At 38.5% G+C, this 22,355-nt stretch overlaps 1 protein-coding gene across 5 annotated transcripts in view; it reads left to right on the forward strand.

Moving 5' to 3' along the window:
* Window positions 1-22,355, forward strand: part of NALCN (sodium leak channel, non-selective) — a 314,412-nt gene that overhangs the window by 54,351 nt on the left and 237,706 nt on the right. For all 5 annotated transcript variants that reach the window (XM_041731319.1, XM_041731318.1, XM_041731317.1 and 2 more), the window contains exon 7: window positions 6,399-6,553. In XM_041731319.1, the coding sequence (XP_041587253.1) occupies window positions 6,399-6,553 (155 nt within the window). The remainder of the gene's footprint in view (window positions 1-6,398; window positions 6,554-22,355) is intronic.

The raw sequence follows: 22,355 nt of genomic DNA on the forward strand, positions 1-22,355 counted from the left end.
CCATACAACTCTTAAATACTGAGGTATTGTTTGGGACTGTAATATACAATATTAGCAACAAGTTCAGAACATATTTTCTTAGATCTCAAACTCCTACATAATGTTATTTATAAATAGGATATTTTGTTAAGAATTAAAAAATAGGAGCGCCTGGTTGGCTCAATTGGTTAAGCCTCTGACTCTTGATTTTGGCTCAGGTCATGATCTCAGGGTCATGAGATCAAGCCTTGAGTCAGGCTCCACACTCAGCTTGGAGCTCCTTAAGATTCTCTTTCTGTCGTTCTGCCCCTGTCCCCTGGCCTCTATTAAAAAAAAAAAAAATTTAAAGCATATGCCAGGCAGATAATTCTTTTGAAAATAATTAACTGCTCCAAAGCATTCCAGCATTCATTTTGAAACATGGAAATTACTAAAGCCAGAGTTTAAAAAAATGGAAAATCCATGCCAATTTTTAGATATCACACTTAAAAATTGTATAAAAACAACAGGATCCAATTGTTGAAGAATTTCCTCTGTAGTTACTTTACAAGCAAACAAACACATAAATAGATTTGCCATAGGTTTAAATAATGGTGGAAAGACACATTCCTTCAGTTAGCCAAAAAGTAATTATGATAGCATCTACTGTGTATTACTCAAGGATCTTAGAGAAACAGAACCAATAGGATGTGTATATAGAAAACAATGAGATTCATTATTTATTTATTTATTTATTTATTTATTTATTTATTTATTTATTAAGATTTTATTCGTTTATTTTAGAGAGAGAGAAAGAGAATCTCTAGCAGACTCTGCACTGAGCACAGAGTCTGCCATGGGGCTTGATCCCAGGTCCCCAAAACCATGACCTGAGCCAAAACTAAGAGTCAGACACTCAACCAACTGAGTCATCCAGACACTCCAATGAGATTCATTTGGCTCATGTGATTGTGGGAGTTAGCAAGACCAAAATCTTCAGAGCAGGCCAGCAAGCTGGAAATTTCAGAATGAGCTATTGTTGCAGTCTGGAATCCAAAGGCAGTTTGGAGGCAGGATTCTTTTCAGAACACCTCAGTATTTTTTCTTAAAGCCATCAATTGATTAGATAAGGTCCACCTACATGATGTAGAATAATCTGCTTTACTCAAAATAATTTGATTTAAATGTTAATCATATCTAAAAACATACCTGAGAAGGTAACATTTACATGGTGTTTGACCAAACAACTGGCACCATAATCTAGCCAAATTCACTCATAATTTAACCATCACAGACTATGTGTCAGGGAATATATGGAATTGGAAGTTACACTAGGGAACAGTTGAGTTTGGAAGACATCCAATGAACAGCTGGCCACTCAAACATGAATTACACACTTCTCAAATTCCAGAAATGAAAAGTATAATAAATTATGGCAAGAAGCCTAACCCAGTCTGAGGGCCTTGGAGTGGCTCCCCCTAAGAAAGTGACCTTCAGGCGGGGGCCCAAAAGCTGAAAGGTGGGTTAACCAAGCTAAGATAGCAGGAGAGATGTCTGAGCAGAGGAAAAAGTCCTGAAGTAGGAGGAGCATGCCAAGAGCTGGGAGAAGGCCACCATGGTTGGATGCTAGGACACTTGAAAGGGGGAGGAGCTAGATCCTTCAGGATCTTATGGATGAAATTTGGCACAAGACAGACCTCAGGTGCGTCTGAGATTATGAAAAGTCTGTCTATATGCTCTGTGGCTAACAGATCAGACGGTGCTAAGAGTGGCTACAGGACAACCAGGTATGGGACTAGATAGTGGTGCAGGTGGAGGTGGAGATGGTGGGAGCTGAATGAACTCAAAAGATATTTTGGAGGATATTTAGAGACACATGACAACCAGTTATGGGAGTTAAAGGAGAAGTTAGATATCAAGGAGATTCCACAACCTCAAGCTTACTCAGTACTTTGAATGAAGTCTCATGATGCTATTTGTTATGAAGGAATGTTGATGAAGGAGTCTGTGCTCAGTAAGAGGTGTAGAGTTGGAGACACGTGGGGTGTAGCTGGGTGGAGACATCTAATAGGTAGTTGGACACATAGCTCTGAGATTCTAAAAGACACCTTGAATGAGAGAGAATTGAAACTACGAAAATGGATTTGTCTGCATAGGAAGAGAACATCATGAAAAAAGAGAAGAGGCTCAGGACCAAGCTCAGAGTAACTCAGGACTGAGGGCCGGTTAGAGGAGAAGATGGAAAATGAGAATGACCTGAGAAATGGGGACAAAACTAGCATCTTCCAAGTCAGCAACATTGCATGTCTCTCCCTAACCACAACTGGGAAAGGTTTTCTGTTTTTAAGGACTCATGTGATTAGGTTGGGCCCACTCACATAATCCGGGATAATCAACCAAGCTCAAGATTTTTAGCCTTGTTCACACCTATAACCTTAATTCCATTTACCATGTAACATAATATATTCACGTGTTCCAGAGACTAGGATGCAGATATCTTTATAGGGCTGTATTCTGGCTACCACCAAAACAACTATGTGGAATGCTGCTCAGAAATCACAGAAGATAAAAACTGAAAATGTTCCAGTTGGATGTGGCACAAGGAAATAAACAAAAGCAAGTTCAGTGGATTAGAGATCATGAAAATAGGCTAAAAATTAAATCAGGGGGATTATAAGTAGATAATTTTTTCAAGAGATCCAACCGGGAGTAAGGAATGCAGGTCTTGAAACTCACTTAAGCATGAGTGAATATTTATTAGGGCTGGAAGAATCATTGTCTATATTTAGAGTTTGGCTGGTTGTAGCAAGAATTCTAGCCTCCCTGATTCCAGAGAGCCTCTTGTTTTATCATGAATATCTGAGGGAAGATGAACAAGGAAATAATTAACATTAACAAATAAGAATAAAATCTAGAAGAATCTTGTTAAGTGTGACAATGAAACTAAGATAAATAGCAAATATACATTCTGAAACTTTGATGTTTATTTCCACTTTTAAAAAGAGTAATCATCATGTGGTTTTAGATACATGAGTTCCAGGGCAATTAATCAGCTAATAAATGTGTCTCTAACAAGCATTTGCTAATAGCTTGATGTTGGCAAAAATAATATGTTTCAAATTGGCTGCCTCTGAAGCCAAAAGATTTCAACATTGTATCTGTGTTGGTGAGGGTTGTGCTTAAAATGAGAATCAGTGTTAATACAAAAGAAAAATAAATAAATGGAATAAAAAGGAAAAAATACTGTAATACTTATAAACCAGTAAAAGCATAAGCATAACTGTTAACAGTTGTTGAGTGATTAACTTTTTCCCAGTTCTATTCTGAGAGTTGTACGTTAGCTCATTTAATCATTAAGACACTCCTACAGGGGCACCTGGGTGGCTCAGTCGGCGAAGTGTCTGACTCCTGGTTTCAGCTGAGGTCATGATCTCAGGGTCCTGGGATCAAGCCCTCCACACACACTCAGGCTCTGTGCTCAGTGGAGAACCTGTTTCCCCTCTCTATCTCCCTCTTCCTCTCCCCCTCTGCTTCTGGACTCTCTCTGTCTAAAATGAATAAATAAATCTTAAAAAAAAAGAAAAAAAGACGCTCCTACAAGTAGATGCAAAGGCTATCCCTGGCTTAGAAATACGGAAACTGAGACAGCACACACCAGGACTCCAATCTAAGCAGTCTACAAATTTCAAGCTATCAACAGCAATGGGTAACATCTCACACTTAGTGTCTACTGAGTGCCCAATTTGAGTACCTTACAAATGTAAGTCACTACTGGTTTGCCAGAGCCCTGGGAGATAGGCATTTTCCTGCCATCGCCTGAGAAAGAAACTGAGGTACAGATAGGGGAGGTCACACATGGAGTAAAGGCTAAGCTAGAATTCACATCCAGCAGACTGGCCCTAGAGTCCAGTTTCCTAACCAAATCACCTGAAAGGTGATGTTTTCTGAAACTTTTTCATGTAGACAGTATTTTCTGAGATCTTGTTGCTGTTGTCTTTTTAAAGTCTGAGAAATGAAAAAAATTATTGATTTTGATGGGCTTCCCTCTCTGAACTTCACCTTAGCCTTCTTTGAGACCTGGGTGATTTATAAAGTTTCTTTCAGCTGTGGAATCCTGTGAACAAAATGCTGTTGGCATCATGTGCCTGAGTTCCTTCTGTTCTTTTTTTTTTTTTTAAGATTTTATTTATTTATTCATGACAGACAGACAGAGAGAGAGAGAGAGAGAGAGAGAGAGGCAGAGACACAGGAAGAGGTAGAAGCAGGCTCCATGAAGGGAGCCTGACGTGGGGCTTGATCCCGGCACTCCAGCATCAGGCCCTGGGCTGAAGGTGGCGCTAAACTGCTGAGCCACCGGGGCTGCCCTCCTGTTCTTTTAACACATCTTTATTGTTGTGTTTTTACATGTGTTTGAATTGTATGCTACATCATTTTATTATTGTAATGATTGCTTACATTGTTTATGTTAAGCCTTTATTGAGCATTATTGTTATTATTGAGCATTTCTTTATTGTAACATGCTGGGTGCTAGGCTGAAGTGCATTCCTTGGTTTCCTGTATTTAATCTTCACACAAGGCTTTGCTTCTAAATATGGTTACTTTGCCTAGCTGACAGACAAACGGAAGAAACACTTAGAACTTTATTCAAATCACACAACCTGGGCAGCCTGGGTGGCTCAGCAGTTTAGTGCTGCCTTCAGCCCAGGGCCTGATCCTGGAGACCCAGGATCAAGTCCCTTGTCGGGCTCCCTGCATGGAGCCTGCTTCTCTCTCTGCCCCCCGCTCTCTCTGCCCGCCTCCCCCCCCCCACCCCACCCCCATCTCTAACAAATAAATTTTAAAAATCTTAAAAAAAAAAATCACACAACCAGTAATTGGCAGATCTTGGGATCAAACCCAGAAAACCTTGTTCTGAAACTCTGAAGTCCAGTCCCCTTACCACTTTGCCCTAATGTGTGGGTTTCACATGAGAAAGAGATCAGATGTAAGCAAAGATGGATACTTACTTGACCTGTATATAAAATGGTGAAATGAGGAGGATATAAATGATGTACCTGCCTAAAATCATGTCTTTCTGATGTAGCCAAGTGGTAATTTCCAAGTGAGAACTTTCCCCTTGAGTTTTGAATGTGGGGCCAAAAGAGAAGCTTAACATATGACTAGAGGGAACAATTCTTTAAATACTTCTTCCCTAAGCCAGTAGATTATGTCCTTGCCTCTAACAGAATCCTGAAGGAATACAATTGGGATATCTGAAATGTGGGTGAGGCTTTTAGAACTTTGTTTATGACTGAGACAGAAGTGGGTGAGGTGTCACCAGGCCTGGAGTATGTGCATGTAGAGGTTGGAATGTGTGTGTGCATGGTGGCCTCAGGCAGGTAAGGGGTCACAGAGAGTTTGGTTTCAGACTCTAGAGAAAGCATATTATATATAGGGAAAGAAGTGGCCAATTGAATTTAAGAGAGTATTAAAGAAGAAATATGACCCAACTCGTCTGCCTCGATTTGGTCATAAGCTGAGGGCCTGTGATTGTCTTGAGGATGGTCCCCACTTAGGAAATGCCTAGAAACGTTGAAGTAGTGGGAAATTACTTTTAATAAAATCATGGATTTAGAAGGCTTGTGAAGTTGTCTAGCCTAAGCTTCGGCCAGTGCACAAGCCATGTGAATTGCCTCAGACAGCAGCTATTCAGCCATTCAGTTAAAGGTCAGCCCAGAATGAGATTCCACAACCATCATTCCAATGATGACCAGTACTCGCTCCCAAGAAAGCCATTACTTATCTAAATCCTTGTACGTCAATTTAATCTCCACCTTGCCCTCCAGAATGATGAAACAGGGATATATCACCATCCACCTAAAAGACCTTCATGTTTCTGGAGCTGTCACTAAATCACCCCATAATCTCTCTTTTTCCAATGCTATCCCTTTGGTTCCTTCAGTCTCATCCTTTTTGTCTGGTTTCCTTTCTCAACTGCACATCTGCCAACACAGAAGAAGGCCAAGTGTCATTTATGAGATTCATAGTAGTTGTACCAGATGGAAAATGACTGTCATCATTTACTATTGCTTAGAAGTGGAGAAGTAAAATATGTGCCCACAGTTAGGTTAAGCATTTTGTGAATAACAAGGAAGCCCCAAGCATATTAACATTCCTTACAAATTTACAGGAAAATTCTTTCTTTGTTTATCTGGGTCTTGATCCTTAATGACAAAAGCAATATTGGTAATAGTAGTCTTATAAAGTGCTATTGTGAGGATGAATCAGATATCATTTGAGGATGTTTACCACTCATCAATGCTATGAATACCATTCGTAATCAGGAACCTTACATCTGTGTCCATATGAAGCAGCTATTGGTGAAGGGCGATTACATTATTCATTTTAATCAACATTTATAATTGTCGAAATTGGCTAACCTTTTTGTAATTTGTCCACAGAAACGTAACCTGGAATAGCTTAGCTATCCCAGATACGCACTGCTCACCAGAGCTGGAGGAGGGCTACCAGTGCCCCCCAGGATTTAAATGCATGGACCTGGAAGACCTGGGACTTAGCAGGCAAGAGCTGGGCTACAGTGGCTTTAATGAGATAGGTCTGTCTGTCTTACCACTAAAACACATTTTCAGTTTCTATTTTACAATGTTTGTGAAATGGAGAGAATACTTATATGATTGATATTTTCTGTTAAGATTGGCTATATAGCATTAAAGATTTTAATCGTGCTCCTAGATGATAATATATTCCACCCTGCAGTCTGCAGAGTACACCCTGCTTATCTGGATGGTTACTCAGCAGTGTTTGTATAGAGTTAAAGATCCCTGATTTTAGATTATTTTGATTCCTAATTATAGCACTTAGAAATACTTCATTGAGCAAGGTTCAGAACTTGTTGATTCAAAGATAAATAAGACTTGGTTTCCTTCCACATGTAACTGTACCCCAGTAGGCAAGGTAAGTTTTACATCTCTGAAATAGTAGCCATTGAAGAATGCATAAGAGCTTTCTGGAATAGAAGACAGCTAAGGAAATACTTAATGAATATCCATCAACTGTATAATAGATGTGTGGGAAGTGCTTACACATGGATATGATGTTCTCAAATGTATGCATTTGTTTCTGGTTTGTCCTGTGAAGTCCTGAAATGTGCCATTATATATAGTAATGAAAGTACTTAGCATATGCTGTTTATTTGATATCATTACATTTATTACAACTCCATGCAAGTTGCACAAATTTCATTATTGAAACAAAAGAACATGGAATTCTAAACAATTGTTTTATGCTTTGAGTATTTGTCTTGGCCAGCTCAGGCTGCCATACCAAAATAACATAGACCAGGTGGTGTGAATAACATAAATTCATTTCTCCGGTCTGGAGTCTGGAAGTCCCAAGATCAGGGTGCCAACATGGTTGGTTCTGGTGAGGCCCCTCTCCTTGCTTGAACCCGGCTGTCTTCTCACCATGTTCTTACATGGTGGTGGGAGTGGAGAGAAAGAGAATGGGAAGAAGGGAGGGAGGGAGGAAGAGGGAGAAGACCCTCTGGCCTCTTCTTCTAAGGGAAATAATCCTTTCATGAGAGTCTCACTTTCATGACTTTATCTAAATTGAATCAACCTTCCAAAGGCCCCATTTTCTAATACTATGGCCCTGGGGGTTAGGACTTCAACATGTGGATTTGGGATTGGGGGGAGCACAAACATTAAGTCCATAACAGAATTGTTATCAGAATCATTTGAAAAAAACAAACAATTTTTCCTTAAAGTTTCAAGGCCCAGGTGCATTTAAGAGAGTTCTAGACACTTTAAGCCAGGGTCTTAGAGAAAAATCTCAGTGTGTAACAGGGTGATAGCTATACTCCTTTGGAAGCCAAATCTATTTTGTGACTTTTGGTGTGGTTTCATATCTCAGTGGGCAGCTGTACAATGAAGGATTTCAAGGCCTGGGAAGAGAGCATGAGTTCCTGTCAACTCTGATGGCAACTGCTATGAACCTAGCCAATCAATCTTTGCACATCAGAAACAGTGGCTAATAAATCTTCCTCTCACCCTGGCCTTCAGTCATAGCAGCTCCCAGATGGTGTCATGCAGGATGGCATAATGAGCTCTGGGCCAAGTACTGGAGTTTCAGAAAGAATATGTGAAGGTCTTGCACTGATTGAATGCTTTTCTGGTATATGAACTAAACCACAAAGCTACAGCCTTTGGATAGAAGAGAATACTGAAAAACAAGTAGTTGGTACTTGAAAAAATGAGTTTTGCAAATAACATTCCTAAATTGTTATTCTTATATTTTAATATCCCTCAGAGGTGGATTTCCAGCATTGAATTTAGATGGATAATCTTTCATCCCTTTGGCCAATGATATAATTTCTTAATGTCAAAAAATTTCGAAGCCAACAGATGTGGAAGCATTTCAATTTACTGTACTCTCTTAAACTTATCTGGCTTTGTAATCAATCTTACATTCTTCCCCTCGGCTCCTACGAGCAGAGGACTTTTATGTATTATACCAATGACTTTCAGGGATGAGCAGGAAATCACAGGTGTAGAATAGGAGATGGGATATATAGATTTGGTAAACTGATGGAACAAGCCCCAGGAATCCTAATAGCTGAGGTGCAGCTAGAATGCATGGCTTGTTAGAGCCTCTAGCTCTTTCTCTTAGGGGCTAACTGGGTGTCCTCATGTCTTAGATGGAGGGTGGCCAGCATTCAGTAGTGAGGCTGCCCTTGCACAAAAACGTCCAGTCCTTTCGAAGCATGTTTCTTAACCAAATCACTTCCTGGCCATTTTGAATGCAGCAATTGTGTCTCAATTCAAAATGCTGCATTATATTCAAGTTTATTCAACTTTCTTTGCTATGATTTATAATCACTTCAACCAATGTAGGGTACTCTCATTGCGGGAGAGTTTCCTCATAGAGTGTGTTGGCTTGAGAAGCCTAACTCAGAGAGAGAACCTCCCTGGGGGCAGCAGGCCCCCACTAAGGCAATAATCTTACTGTTTATTTGCACATTTATCTCCCAAGGATTTAAGCTCCTTGAAAACAGGAAGTACATCTTTTCATCTTCATGTCTTCAGGGCCTGGTGCACTGCCAGCCTCTATAAATATTTACTAATGGACTGAACAAAGTATATGTCCTTTTGAATTTAATGGTGACCAGTCATGTTTGTGTTAGGATATAGAGCCATAATAGAGAATTAAGTTGTTTTCTTGTTGTTCTTTCTCGCTATTTTGTCTCTTTTTGTTGGCAATACTCACTATTCCTCATGACTTGCTTTTCTATACAAGCTTAATTTGATCTGTTTGCTTCTTTTTCTTAAATGATGCTTGAGTTCAGTGCCATTGTATGACTAATGGTTACATAATGAAATGTTAACTTTATACTATAATCAAAAAAATTTTAAATGGTCACTATAGTTCAGGCTGAAATGCTCTAATATTATGCATCTCTGTAGATACACAAATTGTGAAATTTTAGATCATCTTTAAAGGCTTTATGAAAACAAAATAAAATTTTCCCCAAAAAATGAGGAAAAGAAATTATTTTCTTAGACATACATGATTATCTCTTTTTGCATGCAGTTGAATTTAAAATAATTATAGCCTAATTGTGGATATATATTTGACCAATGTACTTTATATGTAAGTAAGCATGTTTAATTTAAAAGGAGCACATTTCCTCTTCTTACTAATCAAATTGTCATACAATATATTGAATTTTAATTCACTTATAAAATTTCATTTATAAGTTGCTTTATGTCTCATTAAAATTTAATATTGATGATGTTGAGAAGCTGAATTTTCAAAATATATTAAAAGCTAGAGCCATTAAAGTAGAAAAATTACACAGAGCTCCAATCATAAAATAGCAAAGTAAAGACACCTTAACATCTCTAAAATCATCAAACAGCAAGGAGACTGAGAAACAGAAATGCAGTTTTCATATTCAAGGACTCTGAAAAATCTGTAACTAATAAACCACACATCGGAGAAGACCAGGTGTCTAACAGAATACTTCCTGAAAGGGTTCTGGCTGCTGGGGACCTCAGGCAGAGCCAGCAGAATGCTGACATTCTAAAATAAAGAATATTCCCAGAGGATCAGAACAGTCCTGTGTTTGAGTCCGGGAATCAGTGTGTGGATGACCGTGGGAGCTTCCTGGGCTCCATGTGGCACCTCAAAGTGGAGGCCCCTGTTCCTACAAGCAAGTGGTAGAGAAGTAAAGAAGAAGATAGACCCTCAGTCTGAGGGACCCTGATGATGCTGACCCATGTTGATGAATACAAGGCACAATTGCAATACAAGGCACCTCACCAACTTTGATGAATACAAGGCACCCTACACCTTAGGATGACCTGGGGAGTCTTTTAAAACACTCCAGTTCTCAAGCACCACACCCAAACCTGTTAAATGAAAACCTTGGAAGGATCCAAGTCATAGATGGTTTTTAGGAGCTCAAAGGTGTTCTAATGTACATGCACAGTTATGAGCACCTGGACTGAGACAGCTGTGGTTGGTACACACACAAACACACCTATCTTAGAAAAACAAAACAAAACAAAACAAAAAAACCCAAAAAAACAAAAACCTCCTTTCTCTCTCCCACAGTGCTACGTAACAAATACCTGGCCCTCTAAAATTGATTTCACAGGTGAGTAACAATCAAAAAGAATGAAAACCATGTCTATAGAAATGCATTTTTCGGTATGTTTAAAACTGAAAAAAAATATGCAAGAGGTATAATCTTTAAAATTGCAGAAAAAGACAACCTAAATAAATGGATTTAAAGGGCACAACTGTCTCAGTAAATGAGCAGAGGACAATCAGCACTGAGGCATTTCTTACTAAAGTTTCTGGAATTCAGAGTTAAAGAAAGCACCCAATGGGCATCCAGGAAAAATTATCGAGTCAGTTCCTTTTCTTTTTTTGCCGAGCAACGCTCAAACAGGAGTAGCCCCAGGGGAATCTGATCTCCAGTCAGTTCTAAGGGGAGCCATCAGAGACAACTGAAATTGTGTCAGAACTCAAGTCTAGGGTATGAGGACACAGGGCTCACAGAGCTCTCAGGGAAACAATGTGTCCAGCTCATTTGAGTTACTGTTGAAGAAACCAAGAATTCAGAGAACTTCATTTTACATGAAGACACTCAACCAATCAAGCCTAGTCATTTTGTGCAACATCTGAATCATATAACAGAGGTATATGTGCACTTGCACAAGAATGCCTTACAAAGTAAAACATCACCTATTTTAGAAAAAATTCAGAGTTCAAGATAATGACCTTGGGGTTTGGGTCATATCTGTACTATATAGTAATATGGTGACCTTGAAAAAGTAATTAACCTCTTCCTGCCTCAATGTCTTTATCTGTAAGATGGGGTAAAGGATATATACCTCTCTTGTAGGACTGATGTTAGAAGTGACTGAGACACTGTACTTAGAACACTTGGCACAGAATGAGCACATTATGAGCCAGAAATTGAGCTGCACTAGCAAAATGGGAATGCATCTCTGTTATTTGAGGAAGAAAAGACAACTTTAATAAGAGAGCAGAGCACCATGCTTTCGGATTAGCATAGCCATGTCTCATGTTATTCCCTTATGCCTACTCAGATTGCTCAGAGCAAGAGGGGGGTGGAGACAAGATGTACTTCACCTTGTTTTATGTTCCTGTTAACTGACAGCCCACATTTTATCTCAGTCTGATCAATGTACAGAATTCCAGAGGGCCAATTTTTGGCAGTATTTGGTCTTCATTAATCAATTATTCTTCTCTTGTTATTCTTAGAAATATATTTCCTTTTGTCCTTTCTCTCATTAGAATCTCATCCATACTTAGCCATGCCATGGAATTTTCTATAGTATCATTGAGCTCCATGCCTATACTTTCATTTATCCCTGTGCCTTTGAGTTTTCAAGCTCACATTGAGCCACTCCCTGTCTTTAGGCAGATTGCCAATAGGCTCTCCTTCTGTAGACCTCAGAAAAACATCCCTTGGCTCACTGAACAAAAGCCACTGCCATGCTATTTCTTGCATGGTCCTCGTCACTCTGTGGTTTACGTTCTGTCCTTCCATAAATCCCTGTACCAAAGGGTGATGGAGATGCTGCTTGCTTTTCTGGCCCTCTCTTGCATTTAAATACGTTTCCATCTTTATTTCTGGGCACCTTTCCTGCAACCCACTCTTAGACCCTCAACTAATGCAATCCTTTCCAAGATGTTTATCTGTTTACTTGAGACATCACATATTCCCCACATTCCAAACCTGTGGAGGAATATACATTATTGGAAGGACATATTTGGATCACAGAATCTGTTTAGCAGACATTCACATTCTGTGATTGCAGTGAGAGTGGGGGTGAGGTGAAGCACATGGTAAAAAGGTTTGGGGACAGATGAGACCCAAAACCACTATATTCTACAGGTGAAACCAAAACACCACATTAAAGTATCTGGTTTTGAAAATGTGTCTTACTTCCCTCCACTTTCTGAGTACTAAACCCTCTTTCAGGCAGCGTCTCTTTTCCTCTCTGTTGCCACATGCTTATCAACATGGGAGGCATGCAGTCTAAGACATTGTGATTTTCTGCAATGGCACTGAAAGTTGAAACTAGAGGAATTTTAACTAGAAAAGATAGTAGTCATTTGGTTCACCCACACAGTTTTATTGAGAGGGCCACTGAGCATCAGAGTGAACAAGGTCAGAGTTCTAGAGAATTCCACACAGAGGCAGGGCTAAACTCACTTCTCCTGATTCATAGACTCCCACTAAAACTTACCATTTCCTGCAGACTTTTTACAGCTTAGATCAATGTTTAATTAAGAATAAAGCTAAAAAAAATACCTTGCGAAGTTAGTTGTAATCTTAATTTTGTAGTAGAAGGTTAGCATCACTCATCTTTGGTAAGACAGTAAGTACAGAAGAAACTATCCCAACAGATGTGATATGCCAGTTAGAAAAAAAGCAACAACACATCTATCACACGTGGGAAGGAAATCACAGCAAATGCCATTAAACTGGCAATTTACTTGTCATGATCTTTCAAGAGAGGTAAGAAATTGGGTACAGCAGATGAGTACAAATCTATTCAGGTTTGAACTCTCCATTCATTGAACAGTCAGGTAAAAACAAAACATGTTCAGAGTTTTTTGTTGGTTTTTTTTTTCCTGTCTTTACTTATTTTTTAAACTTTTTATTTTGAACTAATTTTAGATGTACATAAAAGTGACAAAATAGCACAGAGAGTTCCTTTTTACACATTACCCGGGTTCTCAGAATGGTAACTTCTTACACAACTGTACTACCTCATTACAGCTAAGACATTAATGTGACACAGTGCTATTAACTATAATATACATCCTATTAAATTTCACCAGTTGATCCACTAATGATCTTCTTCTATCTCAGATCCTACCCAGAATCCTACATTGTACTTAGTTGTTAATTCCCTAATCTCTTCCAATCTGTAAGTTTGTCAGCTTTGTCTTTCATGACTATGCTTTCAGAAGCATAGTGCTTTCAGAAACACTATGTAGAATGTCTCTCAATTTGGTTCTATCTGGTGTTTTCTCATAATTGGAATGAAGTTATGATCAGACTCTTTCCATAATGTGTGGCTTCCAAGAGGGAAGAGAAGTTAACTGTCTTCTTTTACTTATTTGTTATTTTTATTTTTATTATGTAAATTTCAGGTGTACAGCTTTACAATTTGAGATTTGTATACACCCAAGTGATCAAAACAGGTTTAGTTTTGATAGAACAATCCAGGAAATGACATATAAGGATAAAATTCATCCTGAGATGTCACTTAGGAGGTAAATAGATATCAGACATTTCTTGTCATTAACCTTCAGAATCACATGAAGAAAACACAGAAGCCCAAAGTTGTAAAAATCCATAATAAACTAAATCTGATTGAAATAATTAATACAGATAGAAGAAGTCCATTAGCAAAATCAAACCATAAACAGGACATTCTGAAAATAACTAATAGAAAAAAAGTTATACATGATTTTAATGCTACCTGGACTGAATGTAGTGACTGTTTTCCCAATTCTTTATATGCAATAGTCAAAAGTAAAGCCAGGAAATAACAAACACTATGTTCTTATGGTGAATAATTACCCATAGATTATGTTTATTATTGTAATTACTGTCATAATTTAGGACAAGCACAGCTATCATTTATCGATTACTTACTATGTATCTAGCACCAGGCAAAAGGTTTGCTATCTGAGGTGTTTTTCATCCTCACAATAAACCCATAAGGTGTCATTATCTTCAATTAAAAGTGAGGAGAATAAGATGAGAAAGAACTGATTCGCCCAAAGTCACACATGGGCCACAGTTGGGAGCCAAGTCTTGCTGCCCAAGTGCTAAGGTCAAAGTCTGCATGATCTGTGAAGTCAGCAGTGGGCCACTGCCATTCCTCATGGCTTTTCAGGACAGCTGGTTCATTAGAGGGTCTCATTATGATAGAGGAAGGGACATGTCCTCCAGCATGACAATCCACCAGACATGCTGCTTTCCCCTCCCATCACCACGTCTCTGGGACAGAAGGATAAGTGTGAAGGAGGGTGATGGTGATGCCTTGGGCAAACTGAGGACCACTCAGTGCAGGTCTCTGGCTTGCCATCTGTCCTCCCCTGCCCTCCTGGCATACTATATGACAGAGTTGGCACATTATAAATCTGATTTCTATGTAAGAATTGACATATGAAAGAATATACCTGGGAGACAGTGCAGTTTTTTTTAAAAAGATTTTATTTATTTATTTATTTATTTATTTATTTATTTATTTATTTATTTATTTATGAGAGACACACAGAGGCAGAGAAATAGGCAGAGGGAGAAACAGGTTCCCTGCAAGGAGCCCGACGTGGGACTCGATTCCAGGACCCCTGGATCACAACCTGAGCCAAAGGCAGATGCTCAACCACTGAGCAACCCAGGTGCCCGAGACAGTGCAGTTTTACAAGATAATTTACGGAGTTATCAACATTTGGGCAAAGATTCAAGGCAATGGCAGCAAAAATAGCAAGTATGCTTTTGATACAAAATGAGATGATAGACACAGATGCTAGAGATGTGGGAGAGAACATTGAAATCAAGAAAAATGGGGCACCTGGGTGGCTCAGTGGTTGAATGTCTGCCTTCGGCTCAGGTTGTAATCCTGAAGTCCTGAGATCAGTCTGCATCAGGCTCCCCACAAGGAGCCTGCTTCTCCCTCTGCCTATGTCTCTGCCTCTCTCTGTATCTCTCATGAATAAATGAATAAAAAATCTTTAAAAAAAAAAAGAAATAAGAAATATGGTATTTGGTATATTGCAATCAGGTTCACACTTATTTGAGGTAAATTTAAAGTTCCATTATGATTTATGTGCTTTCTATATGTACTTTATAGCTGTGTGCATTAATTAACTTTCTTTCTGAGATTTAATATTGCTTTTTATTTTTTTAAGACTTTATTTATTCATGAGAGACATAGACATAAGCAGAGGGAGAAGCAGGCTCCCCACAGAGAGCCCGATGTGGGACTTGATCCTGGAACTGGATCATGCCCAGAGCCAAAGGCAGATAGATGCTCGACCACCAAGCCACCCAGGAGTTCCATTAATTTTGCCTGTTAAATACTGCAAATTAACCAACAAGTTTACTTAAAGTGATTTTGAAAATGCATATTAATTCCTTTATTAGATATATGATGTAAAAATTATTTACCTTATTGGTCCTTTCTATTAATAAAATCATAAAGCTTTCCTTATATGCCTTCTTTAAAATATTAGGCCTTTAAAACTACAGGTCATTAGGATCACATAAGTTACTATGTGGATTTGGGATGCATATACAAATATAAGGTGATGACTCGTAATCTTTGAAAAATTTTTTGATGATAGGTGAATGAGCCTTTTGATAAAATGAAAAAAAAATTCACAGTGACTGTAGTCTGCCAGATTCTCATATACTCCCAAGTCACTTCTGAAGAAGGCTATTATTGAATCTGGAATTCGGGACTGATATTTTTTTCCAACAGAAAATATATTTTAGCTGTTATCCACTTTGTGGTATTTTCCTTATTTGACTTTGGGTGGTATTGACGACAAGGTACAGATTAAGCTCTCTGTATGAGTCATAAATCAGTTTTATCAAATATTGATGAGAAATAGCATCAGTGGTTTCTTTCCTCACTCGTAGTGTTCTCTGCTCGAAACTACCCCATTTCTTGCTGAAATGGGATTGCTCATAAAGCCACCTATACTGACCTAATGTTTAAGTTTTAATACAGGATTTGCTTTACTTTAAAATTCCCCCATTTTTTTTCTATTGGCATTCCATTACTTTCATAATTGTCTCCTGTAACATCTGATATTAAATATGGCCATAAAATGTGATGAAAGAAAATGACTTTTACTCCAATCATAGAAGAATGTGAATTGAACTTTGCTGATGATGCTGCTAAAAATTGATTCATAGATTTAAATGATGTTAAACTGTATTTCATTCTGCAGTACGTGATATCAGAAGAAAACTTTACAAATGAATAGAGAAAGGAAGTCGTTATTTATCTATAAGTATGATTTATTGCAGAATGTACATTTTTATTGCAGTTACAAAAAGACACAGTAAAGTCTAATTTGTAATATATATGTAATTGAGATTTATAATACTTTGTGGAAAAGCACCAAAGACCTGTTTTCCCTGCATTTATCTTTATGTGCAGTGTTGCTCTTGGAATTACTTATCGATTTTTATGAAAACACATATTGAAGAGAGATCTGGGGTAACAGAATTCAACCAAAAGTGCTTACCTGAATCCTTGACAATTCTATACTTGCCCTCTGAAGGAATTCATTTGTCACAGGACAAGGAAGACCTGATATATTTTTGTTAAATAGAGGACAAAATCATGAGGCTTTATCCCTGAGAGGTTTTATCCCTGGGTCCAGGCATCAGTAAATGCTCTCAGGCTATGTGCAAAGATCTGTGCTTGAAGATTTCTTTTTTTTAAATAAGATTTAATTTATATATTCATGAGAGACACAGAGAGAGAGGCAGAGACACAGACAGAGGGAGAAGTAGGCTCCCCAAGGGGAGCCTGATGTGGGACTTGATCCCAAGACCTGGGATCACACCCTGGGCTGAAGGCAGATGGTCAACCACTGAGCCACCCAAGCCCCCCTGTCTTGAGGATTTCTAAAGGAACTAAGGCTTCATTAGATTCTCAAACAGGGTCACAGACTTACTTAAACTGAAATTAGATATACATATACTATTCAGAATATTAGGAAGGCAGGGGGTCTAAAGATAGAAATTGCAGACGTGATTTTTAAGAAGGATATCCATGGTCTGGCATCCAGCAGGTGCTTAGGAGTTCTTTTTGAATGGATTTAGAAGAGACAGCTGGGGAGGGATTTGCCATCGCACAGTGAAAGAAGGGATTTTAAAAGTGGATTTTGAGGGCAGAAGTCATGATTTTTTTTACACTGAACATGGAAGACAATTTTGGAAATATTTAGTGGTTTCCGAGAAATCAGCATGTTTATAGTTACATTTTAAATATTTGTAGATGACAAAAATAATACTCCAAATAGCATAAGAGGTTTTAATGAAAGTAATAAATTCTGCCACAGATAATTCCCTCCCTTCTTTCTCCTTTCTTCCTTCCTTCTTTCATCTTTATCAGTTTCATGGTTTTTAATAAAATGCTTTTAACTGTCTCCCTGCTAATAGACATTTACATGATTTTCAGTTTTTGACTACAGTGATTGTGTTGAACACATGCTCACACACACATACACACACATATATATCTTGTGTGCATGTTTTGTATTTTTTAAAATAGGTTCCTAGGACAATTTCAAAGTCAAAGGGTATGCTCATTCTTTTATGATTTTATTTATTCATGAGAGACACAGAGAGACAGAGAGACAGAGAGAGACAGAGACACAGGCAGAGGGAGAAGCAGGCTCTATGCAGGAAGCCCGATGTGGGACTTGATCCCAGGACCCCGGGATCACACCCTGGGCTGAAGGCAGACGCTCAACCAGTAAGCCACACAGGTGCCCCTATCTTTATTTCTCAAAAAGATTATGAGAATTAATATCTTATTGTATGAGAGCGAATTTTTAAAAGCATAAAGGATTCTCTTTTGATATGCAAACATATTGAAGTAAAAAGAAGTAGCAGATGCCATATTGTATTTTGTCCTCTTCTGAACACCAGCTGCTCATTTTCTTTTTCTTAAATTCCTTCCTCCCCTTTTTCCCTGGAATGCCTCCTCCTACCAATACATGACCCACCCTGCAGGACCTGTGTTCATGCAGCTTCCCATACCTCAGCAACACTTGCCCCTCCTCTCTCTGAACTGTGACAGTTTGTCCATGGAAGTTAATGCTTCATTCTGTTTGGTTCCCACGTCTGGTGTGTGTGTCTGTGTGTCTGTGTGTGTGTCTGTTTGCATTTTACCCTTTTCTTCCCAATTAACTCATCAGATCCCAGAAGCCTCAAGCAGGAACAAAGCTCCCTGTACTTCTTGGAATGTACTTTCTAATGCTCAATGAGCCCATTATATACTCAAGGACAGGTTGATCATATATTGATCATATATGAATTTTATATTACATACACTGCCTTTTTAAATCATTTTGTGGCAACTTAGTGATAGAAAATTTAAATAAAATTCAGATACAACTCCTGGCTTTTAAGTTCATTCCTCATTTGAAATTAAACGGCATCTGCCTTATGCCAGATATTCACATGAAACAAATGTGAACAGACTAGCACAGAAGTCTTGTGTTGACAGTCAAAGACACTCTCCCTGCTGGTCATGGCAGTCAGTGGAACAGAATTCCCTTGACAGTCTATGAAATTAAATTAATTTCACCAACTAATCGGTTAGACCAAAAAGGAATAATGCCATGTAGGAAAGCCCTACCCAGCTCTTCCCTCAAGGCCAATGAGGTCATAGGAGGGCCGACTCCTACCTCTCCTGGGGTTACATGTTCTAATACCTGAGCCCTGCTTAGCAAAACTGTGTTGACAAGTGCAGAGCCTCCTCCTCTGAGGGGAAAACTCTGTGGCCCTTGAAAATGGGTTTCTACCCTGAGCCACACAGGGCTGTGGGAAAGTAGCTGGTGTCTACCCTGAGGGAGGCCACTGGTTTGTGGAGACAGGAAGTCTCTTCCCTCTCTTCCCCTTTATGCTCCTGGACCCCTCAGCTCCCATGCCCCTAGGCCTTGGGATTCAGGGATGAACCTGAAGATACTAAAACATACTTAATATACCAAGATAAAGATACCAAATAAAATAGAAATAAATATATAAAAAATAATTTTTAAATGCCTAATAAATATTAGTCGCCACTATTAGAACAAAGATAACTACCACAGTTGCCATTATGAAAATTATTGTTGATCAGATTCATTTCTAGATAATACGGAAAAAGTGGGATGTGTTCCCATTTTCATGAAAGTATGAGAATTTTTGGTGAATACATTCTCATAATAGATAGAAAAGGAGATGTTTTCATAAATAAGATACTCAACGAACATCTGTTATGTATTTAGGCCAGGCATCCAGGGCCTGAAATGTAATGATGTAAGTCACTATAACCAAATTCCTTCCCCCAAATGAGATGTTAAAATAAAATGAGAAATGAAGGTGAAGTAAAGCTGGGAGAAAGGGTTGGTGTTTAACTGTGGTAGATCTTGCAGCTATGGGCCAGGTACAAGAGCGCATGCCCCGGTGTGCGTGCCCACACATCTTTGTTGAGTATGAGTACAAGAAAATGAAGCATGAATGCTCTAATTTGCTGCAAGTCTTATCCTCTCCCTCGCCCCCCACTTGCCTTGTATCCAACATTTCTCACATTTATACAATCTGCTTAACCTCTGAGACAAAAGCTTTTGTTATGTCTGATGATCGAAAATGCTGGCTTGAGAATTAAGTTTTTATTTTAGCTTTTGTTAAGGTTTTTAATGACATAGATTAAGTATACTGCCATCCTTTTATTCCTGGTCAGATATGCCTCCTTCTTATCCACTTTTCTGAGAATGTCTTTATCTTATTTTTTACTAATAGCTTGACTGAGTATAGAACTCTTAGTTGGTAATTAGTTTCTCCCCAAACTTTGACATCATTTCCTTGTATTCTGGAATATAGCCCTCCTGTGAGTCTAATTGTAGTACTTTAGTGTTTTTGTTTTTATGTTGTTGTTATTGTTGTTGTTGTTGTTAACATATCTGTGTTTTTTCTTTGATAGTTTTTAAGATTTACTGTTTGTCTTTGCAATGTTATGGCCTTACTTACATTTAGGCATGGCTCTTTTTTTATCTAGTAGGTGTTTTTTTTTTTGTTTTTGTTTTTTGTTTGTTTGTTTGTTTTTGTTTTTGTTTTTTGCCTAGGAGACTCATGCCTTTTCTTCCTGGAGATTTTTGGGTATTATCTTTACAAATACTGGTGTATTGTTCTTCATTCTCTCTATTCTTTATTTTCTAGAATACTGATTACAGCTTGTTAAACCTTCTTCCATTTCCCATGCTGTAGATTTTGCTTACTAACTTCTGTCTTCTAACTTTCTAACTTCTAACTTCTCTCTACTTAGTGCATTTGTCTTCTCTACCCTTCCATTAGATGCCTGGAACATCTTTTTGTATCATTTACATGTCTCATAAAGTTGTTTATATATTTTCTTCCTCAACTTCTTTGCTGAACTCTGGATAATTTTCTTCCTCAGTGTGTCTGCTCTGCTATCCACCTTATTCATGGAACTCTTTGTCCCAACATCTACAACCTGTTTATCTAGATTTTCTGTTTAACTTTTTCGGATATGGCTGTTATTTTATGTCATAGCTCTGTTCTTACCATTTTCTTTCTAACCATTTATCTCTTTAAACATTTTAAACATGTTTTTTTAATATGTATATTTTTATTGAGGTTTGATTTGCCAACGTGTAGTATGACACCCAGTGCTCATCCTGTCAGGTGCCCTCCTCAATGCCCATCACCCGGTCACCCTATCCCCCTGCCCGCCTCCCTTCCACTACCCCTGTTCATTTCCCAGAGTTAGGAGTCTCTCGTGTTTTGTCACCCTCTCTAATTTTTCCCACTCATTTTCCCTCCTTTCCCCTATGATCCCTTTCACTATTTTTTATATTCCCCGTATGACTGAAACCATATAATGATTGTCCTTCTCTGATTAACTTACTCCACTCAGCATTATACCCTCCAGTTCCATCCATGTTAAAGCAAATGGTGGGTATTCATCCTTTCTGATGGCTGAGTAATATTCCATTGTATATACATATATATATAGACTACATGTTCCTTATCCATTCATCTTTTGATGGACACTGAGGCTCCTTCTTTAGAATTTCTTTATGATTCTTCCCCATCTTCTAATTCTCCATTATAATAGTTGATTTTCTCCAATGGTTTGTAGTGTGTTTGGCTCTAGTGCAATTCCAGTGAAGGTTTCTTTCTATCTGAGGTCAGTGTTGCTGGAATTCCAGGATTAGTAACCAATTCTGGACTAGTCCTTATGTTACCTTCATGGCTTGTGGGAGGAGAGAGGAGAGACCCTTGAGCTACTGTAGTGTAGAGGACAGTGTAAATTTGGAATATACACTTTGATTGGCTCAGGTTTGGGGTCCTAGTGTCTCTTAGGAGATTCTTGGCCTCTGTGTGGATCTGGACAGAAGTCCAGCAACTTTCTGCTTGCCTGACCAGGAAAGCAGTGTTCTTCTGGTCTCCATTTAAAATGCAGAGCAGCCTTTGTCGAACTTCCAGCTTTTCAGACACACCTGAGCTCAGCATCAGCCTCCTGTCCTCCAGTAGCAGCAGAAGCCCAGCCCCCAGCCCTTAGGGTCATATTGACTCTGAGTATATATCTGTGACCCATCTAGACTTCAGTTTCTGCTCATGGCTCTCATTCTGTGTTCTGTCACACTCTTTGCCCACTGGATATTGGGCTTGCTTTTGGGCTTATTTATGCACTCCAAAATTATTTTGCTTTATTCATCTGTTTCCTTGTGTTGGTTGGGCACGGGGTCAAGAGGATGAAGGAAGGAAGTTTCTAAATAAACATAGTCCAGCAAATTGACATGAAGCCTTATTTTATATATGATGTATATGATAATTTTCATAATTATGCAGTTTTTCTTTCTCTGATATCATGCACACCTATTTTTATATTCAAAAATATACTTTATGCATTTTCAGCATGAATTCTTAAAATTTGGTAAGTATATATGTACAAGAATTTTTAATTTTTACAAAATTCTATGTCAGTATCATTGTTCTTACTTTTTTGCCTTTGAATTTTTATACTAATCTCTATGCAGCCTGGTAAAACTATCTCTCTGCACTTGCTATGTGTAAAGACAAAATCTAT

The sequence above is a fragment of the Vulpes lagopus genome, chromosome 16 (genome assembly GCF_018345385.1).
Source record: "Vulpes lagopus strain Blue_001 chromosome 16, ASM1834538v1, whole genome shotgun sequence".
Lineage (NCBI taxonomy): Eukaryota > Metazoa > Chordata > Mammalia > Carnivora > Canidae > Vulpes > Vulpes lagopus.